Here is a 21,218-nt window from a genome sequence, read left to right as displayed (position 1 = left end):
CATCATTTCCTGTTTCTACACCCCTGGCTGGCCGGGCCACAGACACCAGAAGGTCCCCTCCCTTCCCGGCAGCGCCTGGGAGTTTCAGAAGGCCTTCTCTCTCTCTCTCTCTCTCTCTCTCTCTCTCTCTCTCTCTCTCTCTCTCTCTCTCTCTCCCCCTCTCTTTGATGAGAGCTGTGGGCCGCACGGGCGGGCCCTGCCTCTGGGGGTGAACTTCCCTGGCTGTGCCGAGGAGAACCAAAGGAAGGGCGGAGAGGGAAGCGACCTAGCGGCTGTGGGTGTGGTGTTGAGTTAGGGCCACACTAGCTTTGTGGGAAGCAGTGTGGCTTAATGGATAGAGCTTGGGCCTGAGAGTCAGAAGGACTTGGGTTCTAATCACAGCTCCATCACATGTCTGCTGGGTGACCTTGGGCAAGTCACTTCACTTCCCTGGGCCTCAGTTACCACATCTGGTAAATCTAGATTAAGAGTGTAAGCTCCATGTGGGACCGGGACTGTATCCAACCTGATTAACTTGTATCTACCTCAGTGCTTAGAGCAGTGCTTGACACAAAGTAAGCGCTTAAGTACCGTAATTACTATTATTAATAATAATAAGCCCCTGAAGCCCTCTAGACGAATGGACGGCCCACCATGCCCACCCTCTGGTCCTCCCTCCGCCTCGTCTCACCTGGGCTGAATATTTGGCCCGCAGCCGGCCCGCTTCACAGCCTTTGTCGCACACCCGGATCTGCCGCGCCTGCTCCAGCTCCCGCTTTAGCCGGATCCGCGACTCGTTGGCTTCTTTCATCTTCTTCTCGTTCTCCGCGCGCAGCCGCTCGATCTCTTTCCGCAAGTTGCGCTTGGCCTCCGTGGCCTCCCGGAGCTTCTCCTTCTTGGCCACCCGCAAGAACTCCAGCTCCTGGGCCAGGGAGAGAGAGAGAAACAGGGGCCGTCATTTTCCGCCGGGGACCCCGGGGCGAATGGCAGGGGTGCAGAGCCGGGGCCCGGAGGGGCCAGGTGACGGCAATCCCCGCTGGTGGAGTTGGGGAGTTGGGAGCAGGGAGCTGTGCTGCCACTGTTTTGGGGTGGGCAGGGCCCGAGGGAGCTGGGGGTGGGACCGGGCGGGGGAGTCACCTTACTCGGAGTCCCCCTTCCTCCCCATGGGCGGAATCGGGTCCCGGCCCACACCGGCCCCTGGGCCAACCTGCGTGGATCCCAAAGGGTGACGAGGGTTTCGAACCCAGCCAGGGCGGTCAGGTAAGAGGGACTCGGCAGGCTGCCCAGCCCCACGGCCCCTCTCGGTGATGCCAGGCTTCAGCCCAGCCCCTCCAGGAAGCCGACTGCACGCTAACCCGCCCTGAGAGACCCGCTCCCTTCGAGCCTGCCAAATGGACCTGATTCACAGCCGGGGAAAGTTAACTCAATTACGGAGCTCTCGCTGGCTTAGCAACAAACCTCTGGAGGAAAGGGAAGATTTATTTTCCTTCTTCTAAGGCAGCAGGATGGAGTGGGAGAAGTTTCCAACTTTAAGCAGTGCCCAACCTTCCTGAACGGGGCTGGGGGTGCTGAAGGAGGCAGGCATCGGGAAGGCGGAGGGGTGGAAAGAAAGGTGCACCTCTCCCTCAGCCCAAGCAGTTGCACCGCCCGCCCTGGGCTGTCGGAAAGCCCGGAGTGTCCTGCTGTAGCCGGAACAATGCTCTTCCTCCTCCCCTTCCTTCCCTCCAGGCCGTGAGGGCCCGCTTTGGCACTGATCAGGAAGAGGGGCACAGGGAGCCCAGAAGATTAGGACAGATGGGCCTTGAAGATTCATGGGCAGAGACTTCAACCTGGTTCTGACCCTCTTGGAACTGGTGGGGCTCTGGAACGAGTGAGGCTAGGAGTCTGGACTGGACAGTTGCAGGGAACGGTGGCCTCTCCTGGAATACTGCCCTGGTACCGCCCCACCCTCAGCCCTTTCCTTCCAACGAGGCTCTGGCGAAGGAAATCCCTGCAGCCAAGGCCTGGGGATCACTCTTCCCTTTCTTCAGTCTCCCTGTCTGACTGTCTGGCCTATTAGCTCAATCCACATGTAAGCCACGCTTTTCCCTTCCTGTTCTCCCAAAATTCAGCAGGCTCTCTCGCTCTGGGCCGAAATGGCAGAAGTGCTCAGCCTGCAGCTCTCCCCTCCGAAATCAAACCTTAATAATAATAATAATAATAATAATAATGTTGGTATTTGTTAAGTGCTTACTTTGCGCCGAGCACTGTTCTAAGCGCTGGGGTAGACACAGGGGAATCAGGTTGTCCCACGTGGGGCTCACAGTCTTAACCCCCATTTTACAGATGAGGTAACTGAGGCACCGAGAAGTGAAGTGACTTGCCTAAAGTCACACAGCTGACAACTGGCCGAGCCGGGATTCAAACCCATGACCTCTGACTCCAAAGCCCGTGCTCTTTCCACTGAGCCACGCTGCTTCTCGAAACCTTCCCTTTCCTTCTCTGGCCATGAACCCCAGGATGCCTCACTGGGGTACATCAGGTGGGCGGGCACATGTGAGAACTAAATGGTTACACAACAGGGCTCTCCAGCCTGGAAAGAACCCAGTGACTTTTCTCAGGGTCCAGAAGTATGGTCATGGCTCAGGACAGACTGGCAAGACAGATTGGCCCCTGTCTGAATAATCAATCAATCAATCAGTGGTATTTGCAGAGCACTGCTCTAAGCGCCTGGGAGAGGACAGTCCAACAGAGTTGGTAGACACATTTCCTGCCCACAACATACTTACAGTCTAGAGGACTGATGAAAAGGCTGCATTGTCTCCTCGCCATGGACGGAACCCAGCTCATTTCTGGAGCCAGTTTCAGTGCTAGTCCCTTCAGACTGTAAACTCGTTGTGGGCAGGGAATGTGTATGTTGTTATATTGTACTCTCCCAAGCACTTGGTACAGTGCGCTGCAATGGTAAGCGCTCAATACATACAAATGAATGAATTCTCCCATGAATTCCTGCTAATGGACAGGGGAAGAAAAAAGGGATAGGCTCAGCCAAAAGCAGCAGAACCCAGGGTAGATAACACCTCTGTTGGCAAAAACATAACTTCGGCATCAAACCGATCTAAAGCCAACAAGAAGGAGTGCAGCTATAGATGGTGTTTGTGGGGGCCAAAGGGCCAGTCTGCCCCTAGATCCCCAAACATACCCCTGCTCTGGATCCCCTCTGAGATAACCTCGGTGGTCCCAGGGACCTATTACAGAGCACCTGAACACGTTTCACACTTTGGCTGTCAGAGGGATCGCGGGGTGGCCGGGCAAATACACCCCCGATTCCCCCAACTTTTACTGAAGTGGCTGGTCATGCATTTCTCCAGGTTGAGGTTCCCGAGGCTTATGAATACAGTAGGCACTTAATAAATACTATTTTTACTACTGCAACTCCCCTTTTGTCCCCTTAAACCCACTCCTCCTCATTTTCCCATCTCATTCATTCATTCAATTGTATTTACTGAGCACTTAGTATGTGCTGAACACCGTACTAAGTGCTTGGGAGAATGCAATATAACAATAAACAGATGCAATCGGTAACACCACCAACCTCCAGAAGCCCACAAGCTTGGGAGTCATCCTCGTCTCCTCACTGTTTTTCAACTCTCACAATGACTATATGAAAACATTTTTATATTCTACTACTTCTCCTATCCCTACTCTATTTTAATGTCTTACCTCTCCCTGTAGCCTCTAAGCCCCTTGCACAGGGATTGTGTCTACCAACTCTATTGTAAGGTTCTTTCCCAAAAGCTTAGCACAGTCCGCAGCACACAGTCAGCACTTAATCAATGCCCCGGCAGGGCAAGTTCTAGATCCAGGCCTTTCCCCTCCTTACTCAAACTGCAACTCCACCGATACTGGCTCAGGTCAGAGACTGTGGCTGGACCATCACATCAGCTCTCCAGACTCCCTGTCTTCAGTCTCCCCAATCCACACCTTCTCCTGCCGCCGTCACTTCCATCCCCTTCTTGATGATCTTGGCTTGGCCCACATCTCTCCACTCCTCCAAACCCCACCTGGCTTGTTGTGCCCCTTGGCATCAAGTGAGAACTTTAGAGAAGCGGCATGGCCTAATGGATAAAGCACGGGCCTGGGTTCTAATCCTGGCTCCGCCACTTGTCAGCTGTGTCCTTGGACAAGGCACTTCACTTCTCTGGCCCTCAGTTCCCTCATCTGTAAAATGGGGATTGAGACTGTGAGCCCATTGTGGGACAGGGACTGTGTCCAATCCAATTTGCTTGTATCCACCTTAACATTTAGTACAGCGCCTGGACCACAGTAAGCACTTACAAATACCACAATTATTATCATTAACTCCTCCTCATTGGCTCCAGGGCTCTCCACCAACTCACCATACCTGACCTCCCTGCTCTCTTCACCCGCTCCTTTCCGACTCGCTCTCTTCGCTCCCCCCAAGGCGGCCTTCTGAATGTAGCTCGCTCTCTGCTCTACCGCCTCTGGCCCTCTCGCCCGGTCCGTGACCCAGGTTTAGTGCTCCGCCCAAATCTGACTGACCACGTTCAAAGCTCTCTTAAACACCTCGCCTCCTCCTCAGATGGGTCTTCACGCTTCATCCCGAGCTGCCTGAGTCGAATCGAACCATCGGCCATCTCTCGCACTCTTTGCACTGGAGTGTGAGATGGTCTTTGTGGCTAGAGGATGTGCTTCTTGTACAAAATGTTTTCCACTGATATTTCCCAAATGTCTAGTATAGTGCACAGCACCAAATGGGTGCTCAATGAATACTAGTCAGTCGATCGTATTCATTGAGGGGTACCTTGTACTAAGCGCTTAGGAGAGTTCAACATAACAGACACCCCCTGCTTACATGAGCTTACAGTCTAAAGGGGGAGACCTATTAAAATAAATAAATACTATTTAACTACTACTGCTTTTACTATTACTTATTACTCCTCCTCCTCCTCCTGCTCGGGGCTTGGCTGCCAAATGAAAAAGAGTCAGGGTGCCCCCCTTGACTGCCTGAAGCCCGAGGACCAGGCCAGAAGTCTTAACTTGAGGACTGCAGCTTCCCTAACTACCCTTAAGTGCCTGGTGTCTCAGACAGCAAGCCGTTAGGCCAGGGTGCCAACTGGTGGTGCCCTTGGGGACAGCCACGGGGGACCAGAGGCCCGGGAGGGATCTAGGAAGCAGGGGGAGCGGGGTAGCCCCGGGCCACCTCTGCAGTCTCCAGCCTATTACCTGATGCAGACTTCTCTTGGCCTGCAAGGCGGCATTCAATTTTTCCTCCTGTTTCACTCTCATCTTAACCACTTCGTGCAGGAATTTCTCTTTGGCTTCCTTGGTGTCCAGGCCGCTGTCCAGAGCCTGCCGGAGGTGCTCCAGTTCGGCCTCCAAGCCGCTGCTGTGGGGCTCGGCGTGGGCGGCCGCCTCGAAGGCAGCGCTGGCCGGGGCGGGGGCTGGCATTCCAGGCGAGCTCATGTCCTTGGCGGAGCTGGATGAGGTAAAGGATGGAGAAGAGAGCGAGGACAGGGAGGAGGTGACTAAAATAAAACAAAAACAAACAAAAAAACTAAAGTTAAAAAAAAACTGCCCTTAGTTTCACGGCAACGGAACTTAAAATGGGATGGGCCCCCTTTAAATGAAGAACTTGTGGAAGAGCGAGAGAGATAGACAGACAGTCAAAGCAAACAAAACATTGGATAGGTGACCCAAAGTGGAAATGCACATCTCTCCAAGTGCACCAGCCTCAATTGGCCGGGAGATGACGGGGGCCGGGGGGCTCCCCAGTCTTGCTCACAGAGACCCGTGAGCCCCGGGGCCACCAAACCCCGCACCAGCACGGAGCCTCTGTGGGCTCTTTCGAAAGGCACGGTCTGCAGGGACGGCTGCCCACGCGCGTGGCCACCCCCGGGTATGCTGGTCAGCAGGCGGCCCAGGATACCGGGAGGATGCGGAGCCCGGATTTGGGGTCTAGGCCACGGCCCAGCTGCTGGGTGGGTCACTCGAGGCCAGGCCTGTCACAGGTCCTCAAAGAGAGCAACTACCACTTTCGGCTTAGAAAAAGAGGAAAGTCGACTCACACTTACATTCCTCTCTGCTTTCGACTTCAACCTCTGCCTCGGAATCCTTGTCATCTTCGGCGGGGGCGGCGGGGGCCAGCGGGTCGGGGATTCCTGGGTTTTCCGCGGGTGGCTTGCGTTTCCGGGGCTGGGTGGGGCTGCTGAGGGGCTCGCTGGCCCGGGACAGGACAGTGGCACAAGGCGGACGGCTTCCGATCTTCTGCTGGGCGGGAGGGGCGAGGGCAACGTTGGGTGCCACAGCACTCTCAAAGCTTTTATACGAGTAAAAACTGGGGGAGGGAGAGACAGGGGTCAGTCCCAGGGCCCGATTTCACAGTCGAAATAGAGAAGGCAGCAGGGGTGGATCAGGGAATCAGGAGGCCTGGGTTCTACTCAGCCATCAGCCAGCCACGTAACCGTGGCCAACTCACTTAACCTCTTGTGGGCCTCAGTTTCCTCAACTGTAAGATGGGGGTAGCAACTCCTTCCTCCCAGGGGTAGCTAAAATGAAGCAATCGATGTCTTTAAGAGTAGGATATGTATCTAACGACTCTGTTACATTGTACTTTCCCAAGTGCTTAGTACAGCGCTCTGCACATGGTAAATGCTCAATAAACACCACTGACTGATCAAAGTGAACAGACTTCAGAAATGGGGAAGCTCCTCTGGGGGACAAATTTTAGGTGATTTATTTATTACTGGTCTAGATTTTTCTCGAAGAATTATTTCCAAGTGGTGGTTATTAGTTGAATTTCCATGCATGCAGAGAGGGAAAGATCACTTAATCTCCAAGAGATTTTATTTCCAAACTCCTCTCTCGGGTGAGTTGTGTTTTTTTTTTTTTTTTTGAACCGCTGCTTGGAAATGTTCGTCTCTCATAACTGCTTTCTCCTAATTTTTATGGGAAGTTTCCTAATGATCCACAGTGGATGAGTGCTGGAAAAACAGCTGTTCTTTTGGAAAATCAGATGGTCAGGCAGTACCGTGATGCGATTCCAACCAGCCTCTATTCTGTGGCAAAATGACATCCTCCCTATCCCACACCTCAGCTTTTAAAGCCCCGGTACGCCCATCATTATATTTCAGGAGGGAGGCCACGGGTCTAGATTCGTAATAATAATCATAATAATAATGATAATTCTGGTATTTGTTAAGCGTTTACCAGGTGCCAGGCACTGAACAAAGCTCTAGGGTGGATACAAGCAAATTGGGTTGCACACAGTCCCTGTCCCTCACTGGGCTCTCAGTCTCACTCCTCATTTTACAGACGAGGTAACTGAGGCATAGAGAAGTGAAATGACTTGTCCAAGGACACAAAGCAGACAAGTGGCAGAACTGGGATTAGAATCCACGACCTTCTGACTCCCAGGCTCGTGCCCTGGCCTCAAGACACCACAACGACATGTCCAATCAATGACTAAGGACCCCAGGCACTTTTGAAGTTGGTTAGCAATAGCCCAGGAGGGCAATGGGTAGCCCGGGGGGCAATGGGTGCCAAATGGTTCTCGATTTCTTTGCATCACCACACTGGCCCCCGCTCCTCAGAGACGGGCCCAACCACCTGAGTCACTTTTGCTGCTGGCCACGTTCCCCTAGGAAACCACACATTTCCTCAGTGGACCCACAGTCTCACCCCCCATTTTCTTCTCCTTCCTCCCGAGTCAACGGGAAGGCATTTTCCATTTCGTCCGGGTAAGCGGAAGCATCGCAAGGGCGCAGCTCAACGCCCAGGCTGCCAACGAATGCCTCCGCTCCCGACTCTGCTCCTGGCTCTGCCTGGCCCGTCCTGAACTGGCTGGGGGAAGGAGGGAGGTGATGCCTCACCTGTCTCGGATCAGGGCGGGAAGGTGTGTGGAGAGCTCTTTTTCGTTAGTGGAAACAGCCGGGGACCACGGCCTGAAAGCGGAGAGGCGCTGACGGGGATGCACACAACCGATGCTCTGTCGGGAAGAGGAAAAGATTGAAGTAGAGAGAAGGAGATGAAAATATGACATGCCTAAATGGCCAAATGGGGCTAAGGTTTTTGGGGCTGGGGTTGCGGGCACAGCCTTCCTGCCCCCTCTGAGGAGAATGAAGGAGAGGGGGATTGAGACCCGAGTGGGATATTCACTCTGGACTCTTAAAATCACTAATAATAATAATAATAATAATAATAATAATGTTGGTATTTGTTAAGTGCTTACTATGTGCAGTGTGGCTCAGTGGAAAGAGCACGGGCTTTGGAGTCAGGGCTCATGAGTTCGAATCCCAGCTCTGCCACTTGTCGGCTGTGTGACTGTGGGCAAGTCACTTAACTTCTCTGTGCCTCAGTTCCCTCATCTGTAAAATGGGGATTAAGACTGTGAGCCCCACGTGGGACAACCTGATTCCCCTGTGTCTACCCCAGCGCTTAGAACAGTGCTCGGCACATAGTAAGCGCTTAATAAATACCAACATTATTATTATTATGTGCAAAGCACTGTTCTAAGCGCTTGGGGGATACAAGGTAATCAGGTTGTCCCACGTGGGGCTCACAGTTGTGGGTAGGGAATGTGTCCACCATCTCTGTTATAATGTACTCTCACAAGCATTCAGTACAGTGCTCTGCACACAGTAAGCACTCAATAAATACGAATGATTCACGATCCATGCCACTGTTGCCCACCATCATGTGATAGAAAGACCACGAGCGGCGCCATAATGGGTCCACCCAACCCAGGCTCTGTCTCCAATATAGAAAACGGGATGATTGGAGGAAGTTAGAGTCTGTGACCTTTCTGAACACTTATGCAGGAGGGGGTGCATCCAGGATCCTTGAGTTTACTGGAACAGTGTCCAAGGATGAGAGGTCCTTGCACCCCATCTCCCTGGCTGGGGTCTGTCTCCCCCGATTAGACTGGAAGCCCATCAATGGGCAGGGAATGTCTCTGTTGCCGAACTGTACATTCCAAGCGCTTAGTACAGTGCTCTGCACATAGTAAGTGCTCAATAAATACTACTGAATGAATGAATGAATGAATGAATAGCAGGGAGCCAATTCCCCCTCTCTCTAGAAGACAGGCACGAATCCTAATCCAGTCACCTTATTCGATGAACTTGCCAGCGTCCGTAACCAACTGGACTGCTTGTCCTTCTCGGAAGAAGATGAAGAAGTAGAGGATGGTAGAGAGGAGTCATCTGCCTTGGATTTTTTAGAAACGGGGGGATCGGAGACGACCTGAAAGGTACAGGAGAAGAGGCTCCATCAGCACATTCGTTCTCTTTCAGCCAAGGGTACAGTAAAGGAAAGAAAAAAAAAAAAAAAGGAGCAAATTGGATGTTTAACTCTAGGCGACCTCCTCCAAGGCAGTTTCCCTTATTGCTCTAGCTTCACAACGCGGTGGTCCACAGAGCCGACACAAAGTTAAATACCACACTGGCCCCATTGAGTGATTAGAAAGAAAGGGTCAAGGTGGGAGACGTTAAAAAAACAAAAGAGGCACCCGAAGAACTAAAATGAAACAAATGTAAGTCATTTGGGCTGAACGGCAGAAACAACGTGTAATGTGTGTAAAAAGGTGAATTTTGTGCAGTTTCTGAATTGGAAAGATTGTTGTAAATGAGAACAGAGCAGACTTTGTTATTTTATTTGTAATGGTTGTTATGCCGATGACTTCACTCCACCCCAGCTGCAGTGGATTCTGGGTAGACTGCCAAAATCCTGTTTCGCCTTTTCCATACGTGGCTCAGCTTGGCCTATAAATCACCCTCTTGCATTAAGAAGCCCGTTGGGAGACAAGACCGACCCTTTTCTCCTCTGAAGGATGAAACTCTTCCCTTCCGGGAACAGGGGAAGGGAATTGGTCAATCACTGTGGGGGAACAGGGGGAAGAATGTTTAAACTCTGATGGAGACGGTTTGGGGGATCCTCAAGAATCCTCCTTCTCCAGGACCGATTTCTGGTCCGGGATGAAAACCAGTTCCTGTCTTCCTCATTTTCGCCTCATGAAGTCCCAAACCCCTATAGGGAACTAAAAAAAAAAAAAATTCAAAGACCAGAGCCCCCATCCCTATTTCTCTACCTCATGAAGTTCCAAACCCCTACAGGGAGCTAAAAGAAAATCATTCAAAAACCAGAGCTCCCATTCTTATTTCTATTCCAGCTAATTCTATCACTCAGAGCCCAGGAGATGCAGAGGAAAGAAAATACAATGGACGGGATTGCTTTCGAGACAGGCTCTTTTCACGGACGGCGAGAGCCTGGCGGACAAGCCCAGCTTGATCCAACTGGTATCTAGTTAATGCCAGTTAATCTGGCGGCTGGCACCGCAAACAGGGCCAGGCCTCCCGGGTGGCCAGATACCCGCTGTGGCGAGAGCCAACCGAGCCTGTGCCTCAGGCTCAGAGTTCTGAGGCAAGTTGGACGCCGAGGTGCTTCTCTGAGGAGAGCACGTGGAATCGAGTGATGTGGGGGCGTGGGGCCGGGAGCCCCAAATTAACCCTTCCCGAGCGAGGCCAAATGCCACCGCCCATGGATCGTCCAGGGTGCTTTCGACGCCTACTAAAGAGTCGCGAGAGCCGAGTCCTTCCCCGTCACTGGGTCGGAGCATCTCGATGCCACGGGAGCGGGGCGGCGCTCCATCTCCTCTCCCCTCCCCCAAAGCAGCCGGATGACCGTGCGCTGGGGAGAGGACTCCCCCTTCTCCTTTTCCAGAGATGCCGTCTGTGCGCGGCCAATGACCGCATCGGCAAGCTATTTGGCAAGAGCCTGCGGATCCCAGACTGAGCCACTGGGGATAGCAAGTGAGGGAGCGGGCCGGGGGGTGGGAGGGGTGGGGGCTGGGGGCTTCAAGAGGATATGGAGTGTGGAGGGAGGAGGGGGCTAGGATGAAAAAGGCAACAGGTGGTAAGACTCAGCATGGAGATCATCAGGCGCGGCCTCCCCCCACTCCCCGCTCCGCCCTCCGTCCGCCTCCTCCCCTCCCCGCCCACTCATTTGGGAGAGGAACATTCTGTTCGGGCAGTCTCTCTGCCACTGCCATTCTGGGACACACCACACGCATACACATACATACACACACACACAGCACTATAATGGGATTTATTCTACAGGTCAAGTGTAAAAAACAAACAACTTTGGGGAGGAAACTGTCAAGTCTTAAAGACCCAGAGGACAGAATTGTTTTATTTGCCTTTGCAAAGGGGCACTGCCTTCATTCATCCCTTCCCCTCCCCCGCTTTTTTTTCCCTCCCCACTCCAAAGGCTGACATCATGGCTGTAGCCACCAAAATTGGAACAGACAAGGGCAACAATGTGTAACTCTCAGTGCCAGTGGTCACCAGCTGATGGAACTCGGAAGGCAGCTCACAATGGGAAATCCCAGCCACCAGAAAGGCAGGGGGAAGGGGGAGGTAAGCGTCCTCTCTCCCCACATTTCCAACAAAAGAAGCCGGTGGTCTGTAAAAATCAGCTCGAGGGAAGACTCTGGCGGCCGCGTCGCATAAGAAACAGCGGACGGTCCCCACATCCACAGGAAGACCCGGGCCCCCGCTTCATTCGGGAAAGTCTCTAGCCTGGGTCTGGCTGGCTGGCGTGGCCAGGAAGCGGGATGGGACACAGAGTCCAATTAGGGGAGCAAGGAAGAAGCAAACAAATTTGAAATCCTGCAGGGGTACTTTGAGGTCGGCCTCAACACATTTAAGACAGTGTATGCACTGGGTTGAAGGACCCCTGGAAGGATTGGGTAGGTTTCTGCATCCATGAAGCCAGATGAATGGGTTGGGATCTCTCTTCGGGGGCTCTCTGGATGCAGGCCATCAACTCCACGGGACTGAGCTCTAATCTGGATCCATCCCAAACTATGAAACGCAAGCAAAAACTGAAAATTGATCGGAAAGCTTTGGAACCGCCGGACTGTGACCTGAGGGTCTTTCCTCCCATTTTTCAAAGAATTCTTTGAAAACCACTTAAAACCCAACTTCTGTAGAATCTAAACTAAGAGTCTCCCCGTCCTCTCCTCTGCTCTTCACTGGGCTTCCCCCTCTATGTTGCTCATTAACTATGACTCTGGCATTAATGTTTTGAAACCAAACCCACAGAGAGATATAAACGTCCGTTAGAAACCACCCTGAGTCGGGAGGTGGATGGGAGACAGGAAGCATGTTAAATCAAATTCTGGGGACTGATGGCTTTAGAAGGAACTCGAAGCACAGTGACACAAGAACCCACTGCATCCATGGGCAGAACCTAACCTTGATTACACCCGATGAGGCTGAAACGAGAAATACGTACAGCGTAATCTAAGATGCGGTCATCCCTCCCGATCAATCAGTGATAATGATAATCAGTGATCAATCAGTATTTCCAATGTGCAGAGCGCCGTAAAAAGAGTCCAGTAGTACAACGGAATTGGAAGATGCGACCCCAGTCCCGGCCTCCATAGAGTTCATAATCCCAGGGGAGAGACGAACGTTCAAAACAAACTGCCAAGGGGGGAGGCAGCAGAGGGGTAAAAGGACATGGACATAAGTGCCGTAGGGGTGGGGTGAACAGCAAAGTGCTTAAAAGGTGCTGACCTGAGTGTAGCGGAGGGTAGGGAGGGGGGAGATGAGAGGTTACTGGCTCCAGAAGGTTTCCTGGAGGAGACAGGAATTTAGTACATCTCTGAACACTTCCTGGGTTTTAAGGCCCAGAACTGCCGTGCCCTCTCCCTTAGCATTTTTGTTGATCTGTCTCGATAACTTCTTCAACCTAACCTCGGAGTGGATACATGAGCTTGCTGTGATCATTAAAAGCCTGCAGCTTCCTTTTCATCGCAAACCATTAAGGGTGGAGTGTGTGTGTGTGTGTTGTGCATGTGCACATTCCTACTATTTTGTGTTGGAGGCAGCCATCCACTAGGGGATAAATGAAGACCAGGACGGGTCTATTCTTAAGTGTCAAGGAAGGGAAAATGATGCTGAACTCACTCCAGGAACGAACCCGATGTCCACATTTCTGTGACCAGAGTCCACCTGGGGCAGAAAACTGTCCCACACAATGCCTCTCGAACCAGCTCCCGCTGAGCCAGCTGGCCCTGAGCTTTTACCATAGCCAAAAGACAACGCCTGACTGGTGGGGAGCAGTTGCTGGGTTCCGCGTTAGCCCGACGACGGAAGAGGGAGGTTTGTCTTTGTGCAGAGACCTGTAGCAGAAGGGTGAGCACCTTCTTCTACATTTCAGTTCCGCTGGCCTTAGAGGCATCAGAAAATCCCGAAGCCCCACAGAGAAACACCCGAGCCGAAGAGGAGAGCTTAAAGGCTATCGGGACTTAGGAAAAATGAAAGCGAGCGGAGGGTTGAGCCAATCGTTACTTTTTTTTTTTTTTGAAGAGACCGAGAGACAATACGGGAAATAGAAACTTTTCACGGCTTTGATATGTGAGAGAAAAAAAAAGTCAATCTAAGAGTTGCCATGCCCATGGTGGGGGGGGGGGGGGGGCTTCAGCTAGACAGCTCTGTGATGGAAGCCTGTCCTCTGCACGTTTCCAGGACCCAGCCTGGCACCCTCCAGCTGATGGGTGCCCTCCCCCGACGCCCCCCCACCCCACTCTCTAGCATTTCAGCAGCAGCTTCTTTTGCAGCTGGGAGAGGTACAGAGTTCAGGGTCGGTTACCCCACGAAAAAGGGTGTAGCTTCCTGCCAGTGCAGATCCTCAAGTGGGGCGTGAAAATTAAGCGAAGTTCTCACCAAGAGCAAAACCACAAAGCCCGGCGCCGGTCTGATATTGATTTTGAGAAACCTCAAAGCTAGACTTCTTGGAGGTTAAAGAAGTGTCAGACAAATTAAAGACAAAAATACGTTAAAAATAGCCAGATCCGGTAAAACAAGAACCCCACCACATAGGCGTGCAGCGCACCGACAGATCCTCTCACTCCATGGTGGGTCCGGCAAGCAGGGTGATGAACCTTTGGGAGACAGGCAACTAGATTTGCCAAGCTCGTGGTCCCTTGTGGTTGGGGGAGCCTTTTCAGAGCAACAGGGCAACACCTCCCTCCCCTCCTAGGCTCGCCAAGATGGCCTGCACAACCCAACTGCCTCCCAAGAGGATATTAAGGCTACAGCACCTGCTGCTTTGGGTGCGGCGGGTGTCACCTCTCAGGGCAGCGGGTAGAGGAAAACATAGTGGCCCCAGGCCCAGAGACCACTCTCCAAAGACGGGTGATTTGCACAAGAAAAACACTAGGAGGTCTGGAATTTCCCTGTCCGTCTTAAAGACCAACACTTTGCTCAGGACTGAGTCCACCCCCTTCTGTGCTGGACCTTGCCACCGGAGGATGTGATTTACTCTGACTTTATAAAGTAAGGGTAAGAGTCTCCATTGAACCCTTCCATCGGGATTTAGGGACCCTTGAACCACAGCTGTGAGATGCTCACACCCGCTAGAAACCTGACAACCTGTCAAAAAAAAAACCCAAAAAACTACCCAAAAAGCCCTAACCCTAATTAGCATGATGATTGTGGGGTGAGGCGTTTGGTCTCGGAGAAGTGCCCGAGGAGTGCTGTTCGTGAGAACACAGCCTTCCGGCCAATCAAGCTCAATTCACTCCAGAAAATGCTTCCAAGAGGCCCAACTTCCGAGCCCGATGGTCTAGGTCTTCCCCAGATGAACCCGTAGGCAGTGTCTTCTGTGGCCCTGCAGGACGATTCTTTCTCCCGAGAGGAAGAATGACACAGACACGGAAAGGGAGGGCAACTCCAATCTCTGGCTGGGATTGGTTCAAATTCCAGCTGGATGGTGGCCATTTCCACCAACACCTTCCCTGCTGACCCCCGGGCGCCAGGTTTGAAGACCAGGGTCTTCAAACCAGGGTCGACCTCCTCAAAGCAGTGGGGTCTGGGCCAGTCCCATGGGAGCCCGTCCTCATCTATTCATTTCTCCTTAGCAGATTCCACTGCAGGGAGTTGGAGGCAAGGAGCTCATCCTCCCAACTGCTTGTACTCTTTCCCAAGTGCTTAGTACAGTACTCTGCACTAAGCAAGCAGGCAATACATACCACTGTTTGATTGACTGATTGACTTTTTTTAAACCCTTGGAAGGAAGCGGCCCACGGTCCTTCCCATATTAGGGATCTCCCTAAAGAAACGCTGAAGACAGGCAAAGGCTCGAGAGGGTGTTCTTACAGTCTGGGTTGAAAAGAGCAGGTTTGAGATTGAGATTTCAATGCTGCCTACTGGATATATCTAGGATGACCTAGATAGAACTTTTTTTAAAACTCCTACTTTTACATAGAAATCATTCACCTTTTTGAATACCCACCCCAAACAACAGTTTCTCACCTGACCATTCCGGGGGTTTCACACCTTTTCAGAATCAGCCTCTCATTATTGTTATTATCATTATTATAATAAGAGTGGCTTAGTGGAAAGAGTCTGGGCTTCGGAGTCAGAGGTCATGGGTTCGACTCCCGGCTTTGCCACTTGTCAGCTGTGTGACTGTGGGCAAGTCATTTAACTTCTCTGTGCCTCAGTTACCTCATCTGTAAAATGGGGATTAACTGTGAGCCTCACGTGGGACAACCTGATTACCCTGTATCTACCCCAGCGCTTTGAACAGTGCTCGGCACGTAGTAAGCGCTTAACAAATACCAACATTATTATTATTATTATTATGATACTTGTTAAAGTATTTGCTAAGCACTTAATACGCATCAAGTACTGTTCTAAGCACAGAGCTACTTATAACTTAGATTAGATACAGTCCCTGTCCCTCATGGCATTCACAGTTTAAAATGGGTCTTAGAGAGAGATTTTTGCAAGTTTTGCTCCCAAAGATGGATGACTGGCTCACGGGGACAAGAGAAAAACAGTCAGAGAGGGGTTTTCATAGCAGGCACCACTCTGGACATTCCCACACCTTAAGCCATGGAGAGGCAAATTCACTGAGTCCCGGAAACTGTTCTGGGCTCCAAGGGAGCAGGAGGCTTCTTTTGAGAATGAGATTGTAAACTCATTATGGGCAGGGAAGGTGTCTGCTAATTCTGGTGTATGGCACTCTCCCAAGCGCTTAGTACAGCACTCTGTACATAGTAAGCACTCAATAAATAACATTCATTGATTGATTGAGCCCTGGCCGCCTTTTCATGATCTGAATCCCACCCTGCTAACCAAGTCATTCAAGTTGGGATGTTGGGGTGGAGGAGCTAGGGCCTGTTCTACGTTAGGGAATGATGTTGATCTGAATCTAGAAAGTCCGATATGACTAGAGATTCCACCCACCTGCTGCCTTCTATGGTTTCTTCCAAGATTTGTCTCGAGAGTGAATGCAATCTCATTGGGGGCCGAGGCACGTGCATGATCCCCCGGGGGGTTGTCGCTTTCACTCTGGGGCGGGCAGCACAGCCAAGCGCGGACATTCAGGGTGAAGTGCAGTGGGGAATTATGGGCTTAACATACTGCCCTGGAAGTGTTAATCCTATAGAGAGCCAGGGTTTTTTCCTGCTTCTCCCAGGAAATGGGTTGGGGCTGGGGGGCGGGGAGAGTACTCAACATGATGATGATCGTGATCTCTTACTAAAACGAAATGAATGAACTTATCTTTCAACTGGTGAACAAACCTGGGAAATTTGAGATGCTTAAATAAAAGGCAAATCCCACCTTGACCTAGCAGTTGGGTCCTCATGCTTCCTTCCCCTCCGCCCACCTATGTACATAGCTTTAGACTCTATTGCTTCCTTCTATTTATTATTTTAGGATCTGCCTCCCCTGCTATATTATAAAATCCTTGAGGGCAAGGATCGTCTACTACCTCTACTGTCCTCTCACAAACATTCAGGACAGTGCTCTGAGCAGAGAGAGCGCTCAGTAAATCTGATTTGTGGATGGAAAAATACAGGGAAGACTAGACCTGCTTTCACTTTCATGTACCTACCAGGAACTGCTAATTTAATTGGGTTCAACTCTCTCCATCCCCTGTATAGGGCCCAGTTTGCGGCAAACCCTGCCATTACATGACAGAAGAGGACTATTAAGTCTGAACTACCTTGAGAGAGATAAAGAAGAAAACTTTGCCCTTGCAAGGTGAAGCCAGGTAAAAGCAGGGTAGCCTGGTGGAAAGAGCAAGAGCCTTCTGTCTGCTGTGGAACCTTGAGCAAGGCACTTAACTTTTCTGGGCTTCGGTTTCCTCATCTATTAATTGGGGATCAAATGCCTGTCATTCATTCAATCATATTTAGTGAACACTTACTGCATGCAAAGCACTGTACTAAGCACTTGGGAAGGTACAATATAACATTAAACAGTCGCATTCCCTGCCCAAAATGAGCTTACAGTCTAGAGAGGGAAATAGACATGAATATAAATAAATATATTATTTATTCATATGTCCTCCCTCCTCAGACTCTGAGCCCCACATGGGCCAGATACTATGCCCAACCTCATCAACTTGTATCTACCCTGGTGCTTAATACAATGTTTGTCATATGGTAAGCGCATAACCAATACCATAATTATTAGTAAATCCTAGTGATTTCAAGAGTTCTAACCCAAACCCCTATAAACATTTGCTGCCTTTCCTGCCCTGACATTTGGAAGAAGAAGAAAACTCTGAACCGGAACATAATTTCTGACATGTCACCTGCGTTCTCCTCCTGAGGTTTCTGATATGGGTGTTAGGAGTAAAGGGACTGTAGGCTTGTTGTGGGCAAGGAATGTGTCTGTTTATCATTACATTGTACTTTCCCCAGTGCTTAGTACAGTGCCCTGCACCCAGTAAGCACTCAAAAAACACGACTGACTAAAGAGTAAAGATGACCCAGAGAAAACCCCTGGTAGCTCCATTTCCTGGACCAGGCCGGGGGCGGGGTGGGGAGAAGGCTGGCAGCGGGTAGCATACGTTCAGATAACATCATCTTTGTCCTGCTCTGGGGCCTCTCCCCACCCACTCCTCCATTTAAGACATGCGTCGTTAAGGCTGCGGGTGACTTTTCAGACCTCGTGGTAGATCACGGTTAGAGCAGAAGAAGACAGAGAAGTTGGAGGGGGCACGTGCCTACAATCTGGGTGATGGGTGATACCCCGCTCCCTCACTACCCACCGTGTAGATCAGATGCTTTTTGCTGTGGTGGGGTGGGGAGAGGGTGGAGTTGAAATGCCAAGCAAGTCCACAACCCCAGCAGGGTCACACCAGGAGGTCACACGGCAGGCACACTCATTCTCCACGCATCACAGAAAGTTGGTAGCGAGGTCTGGGAACAGAATGTCCATTCTGTCCAGAGAAAGGCTCAAAACCGTCTCTTCCAGCCTAGCGTTTTACCGTGCTAGCACAATTCATTCTATTGCTCCCACCGTCTGGAGTGAAACACCAAAACGCTTACACATTTCTTGCATTTTCTAGGGGAAAAATTCACTTTGCCAGATCCCCGTTCTGCTCCGGTTTCCATTAGTTCTTGGAGGAAACTTTTCTTTGGGTTTTTTTTTGTCTGAACATTTGTTCTTTTTTTTTTTAAAGTTGGCCAAGTGCCTCTTAGAGGTTGGGTTCCCGTTCCCCCAGCGGTGGAGCCCGATCAAAAACCTTTCAGTCCCAATTTCCTAACAGTTTGTTCCAGTTGCTCTCATCAGAAATTGACCCCGTGGCTGAATTTTAATTCCATTGGAGTAAGAGAATGTAGACAACAGGCTTTCTAAATGGGTGCGATACCAATTTGTTTCTCCGAAGAGGCTGCGGAACTCAACAGAGGGAAGAATCTTGGCACTATATAGGTAGAGGAGCTCATTTACAGGAATGCAAAATGGCCGGGAGCTGTTGTTGGGTTATTACTGGGGCCAGCTCCCACTTCACTGGGTTTTAAAACAGAGATGGTGTACGCTTAAGTGCACCCAAAATATATTAGGTTCTCCAATCCAATTTTGAGGAGGAGGCTTGCCTATGATTTTTGCCCGCCCTCTGTCCCCCATTCGTCTGTAAGTCCCTTGAGGGCAGGGATCATGTCTTTTTTACTGTACTGTCCTGAGCATTGGGGTACAGCGCCCTGCATTTGCTAAACCCCAAGGGTGGAGTTCAGATTTTAGAATGATTTCAAAAATCAGAACTAGCCCGGCTCCGCCACCCCACTGGACGATTCCGATCCACGAGCACTGCAGGCTCTGCTGTTCTGGCTCTCCAGTGGACCTCAGAATTCCCTGGAGAAGTGCATGACTTCACTCTTCTCCGCACTCCATACTTCTGAACACCAGACAGTGAACCCATTCTCAGTGTGCGACGGAGAATGAATGCTTTCCCGGAGGGAAATCTTGGTCAAGGGGCGAGGACTCAGAGGACCCCCGTCCCCCTCCGGTTCAAGGCATGAGGTGCCGTTTTAACTCTGGCCTAGATTAAGTTTCAGATACATCTTTGCTAAGGAAAACCACAATATTTTTCTTTTATAATAAGCCGCTGCCAGTTTAAGCCTGCTGTTCGGAGAAGCTTTGAGCCAGACATAACAGGCCTTATCCTTGAAGCTGTTCCCAGACACCCGCAGAATTGACCAGGCGGACTAAATCTGGGGATGATTTTAGACATACAAACCCTGACAGGATCCTTGCTCATCACCACATCAAAAAAACCAGCGAGGGTCCACAGCTGGGATGGGGCTTTTGAAAAATCCAAGATAAATAAAAAATATGTGAGTGCAGTTGGAACACAGCTGCGGACATGCCATTTTTCTTACATCTATAAAGATCTATGTGTGTATGTGTGTGTGTGTGTGATAATATGCATGTGTGTGCACGCACCCACACACACACACACAGACACACACAAAAGAAGGAGACAAAGAGAGAGAAGACGCATGCGTGCAAACAGCCCCATTTTCCAAAAGGGAAACATTTTCACTCAAACCAAACTGGAAGAGTGCACCCAGCTGTGTGAAACAATTTTTATCTGGTTTAGTTTCCCGTCATTCTTAAGATTCCAAGGGGCCTTCTGGTCTACCACAGTCCTAGTCCTCATGTGACAATGCGCTCACCTGGCCTTCCTGGAGCCGCAAGGGAACTCTCTGAGATTCACTGACCCGCCTTGCTGACCCAAAAGGAGGGGTGAGGAGACGGCCGCTGACCCACGGAGGAAACGGGAGTCGGATCGTTTGGATATCGCCTCCCTTGGGGTCCCCGATTTTCCAGCCCAAGAATCTCTTTTCCAGGCCACCCAGTCCCAACTCAGTAAGAAATTTACTTGCTGGCCAACCCCCATCAATCAGTGGCACTGATTGAGAGCTCGCTGTGTGCAGAACGCTGTATTAAGCACATGGCAGAGTACAATATAAGAGTTGGAAGGCACGATCTGTTCCCCTTCCCCTCCCCCCACGCTCAGCCACACATGTCTGGAGGGGTACTCAAAGGGGAAATGGAAAATGAGGGTGGGAGGAGGGAGGGGTGTGTCGGGCTCAGGAAGAGGGGCTTTTCAGGGCCCCGAATTCAGGCTAGTCTAAAGCAGGTCGGGGGACTGAGCAGGAAAAATAGCCCTTTCCTCACAGCGTTTTCTTTGGCAACTGCTGGATGGGAACTCTCGGAGTGCTGAGTTGATAGTGAGGCAAGACGGGAAAGGAAGTGAGTCGTCGTGGGTAGGGAATATGTCTGTTTATTGTTGTATTGCGCTTTCCCAACTGCTTAGAACAGTGCTATGCACACAGTAAGTGCTCAATAAATACGACTGACAATGAATGGTGTATCTGGGTGCACGCGGGTGTGTTGTGTGTTTGTGCGCACAAGGGGGTGTGTGTATTTGTGCTCAGAGAAGCTAGTCTCAGGACTGGCTTCAAGCAGGCGTGGATCTGTCTTTCCTTCAAGTGGGCCGGGGCGGGACCTCCTGCCCGGCCGCTGGCTGCTTCCAGCCTGAAAACCCGAGGCGTTGGATCCTGGACAACGGACGGGCTCAAGCGCAAAACTACAGCACACCCAGTCCACCGGCGAGGCCTCTCATCTCAATTTCAAATCTTACATGAAAGGGCAAGGATGCTCTTTGTGGTTTGCTCTAATATACATTCAAGCAAGCAAGTTGTTCTTCCTCAAATATCACTCCTTGCATAACAAAGTCGGGAACTTTCTACCAGCGCTTCAACGTGAAAAGAAATGGAGGGAGAGGAGGCAGAGATGGGGGGACATGGCAGGGAGAGGGGATAATAATAAATAATTATGGTATTTGTTAAGCGCTTACTATTTGCCAAGAACCGGGTTGGACTACCCTGCTCAGAGTATTATGGGATGCCACAGCGCTACAGA

At 51.0% G+C, this 21,218-nt stretch overlaps 1 protein-coding gene across 1 annotated transcript in view; it reads right to left on the bottom strand.

Annotated features, from left to right (window-relative positions):
* The window catches only part of SKI (SKI proto-oncogene), a 158,161-nt gene that overhangs the window by 6,229 nt on the left and 130,714 nt on the right, over window positions 1–21,218 (bottom strand). The window contains exons 3-7 of the mRNA XM_029064847.2: window positions 9,088–9,222; window positions 7,851–7,966; window positions 6,054–6,316; window positions 5,206–5,507; window positions 671–901 (exon numbers count right to left, since the gene is read on the bottom strand). Coding sequence (XP_028920680.1) covers window positions 671–901; window positions 5,206–5,507; window positions 6,054–6,316; window positions 7,851–7,966; window positions 9,088–9,222 — 1,047 coding nt within the window. The remainder of the gene's footprint in view (window positions 1–670; window positions 902–5,205; window positions 5,508–6,053; window positions 6,317–7,850; window positions 7,967–9,087; window positions 9,223–21,218) is intronic.

The sequence above is a fragment of the Ornithorhynchus anatinus genome, chromosome 5, assembly GCF_004115215.2.
Source record: "Ornithorhynchus anatinus isolate Pmale09 chromosome 5, mOrnAna1.pri.v4, whole genome shotgun sequence".
Lineage (NCBI taxonomy): Eukaryota > Metazoa > Chordata > Mammalia > Monotremata > Ornithorhynchidae > Ornithorhynchus > Ornithorhynchus anatinus.
Note: the sequence above shows the minus strand (reverse complement) of the source record. Positions and strands in the feature narration are given on the sequence as shown.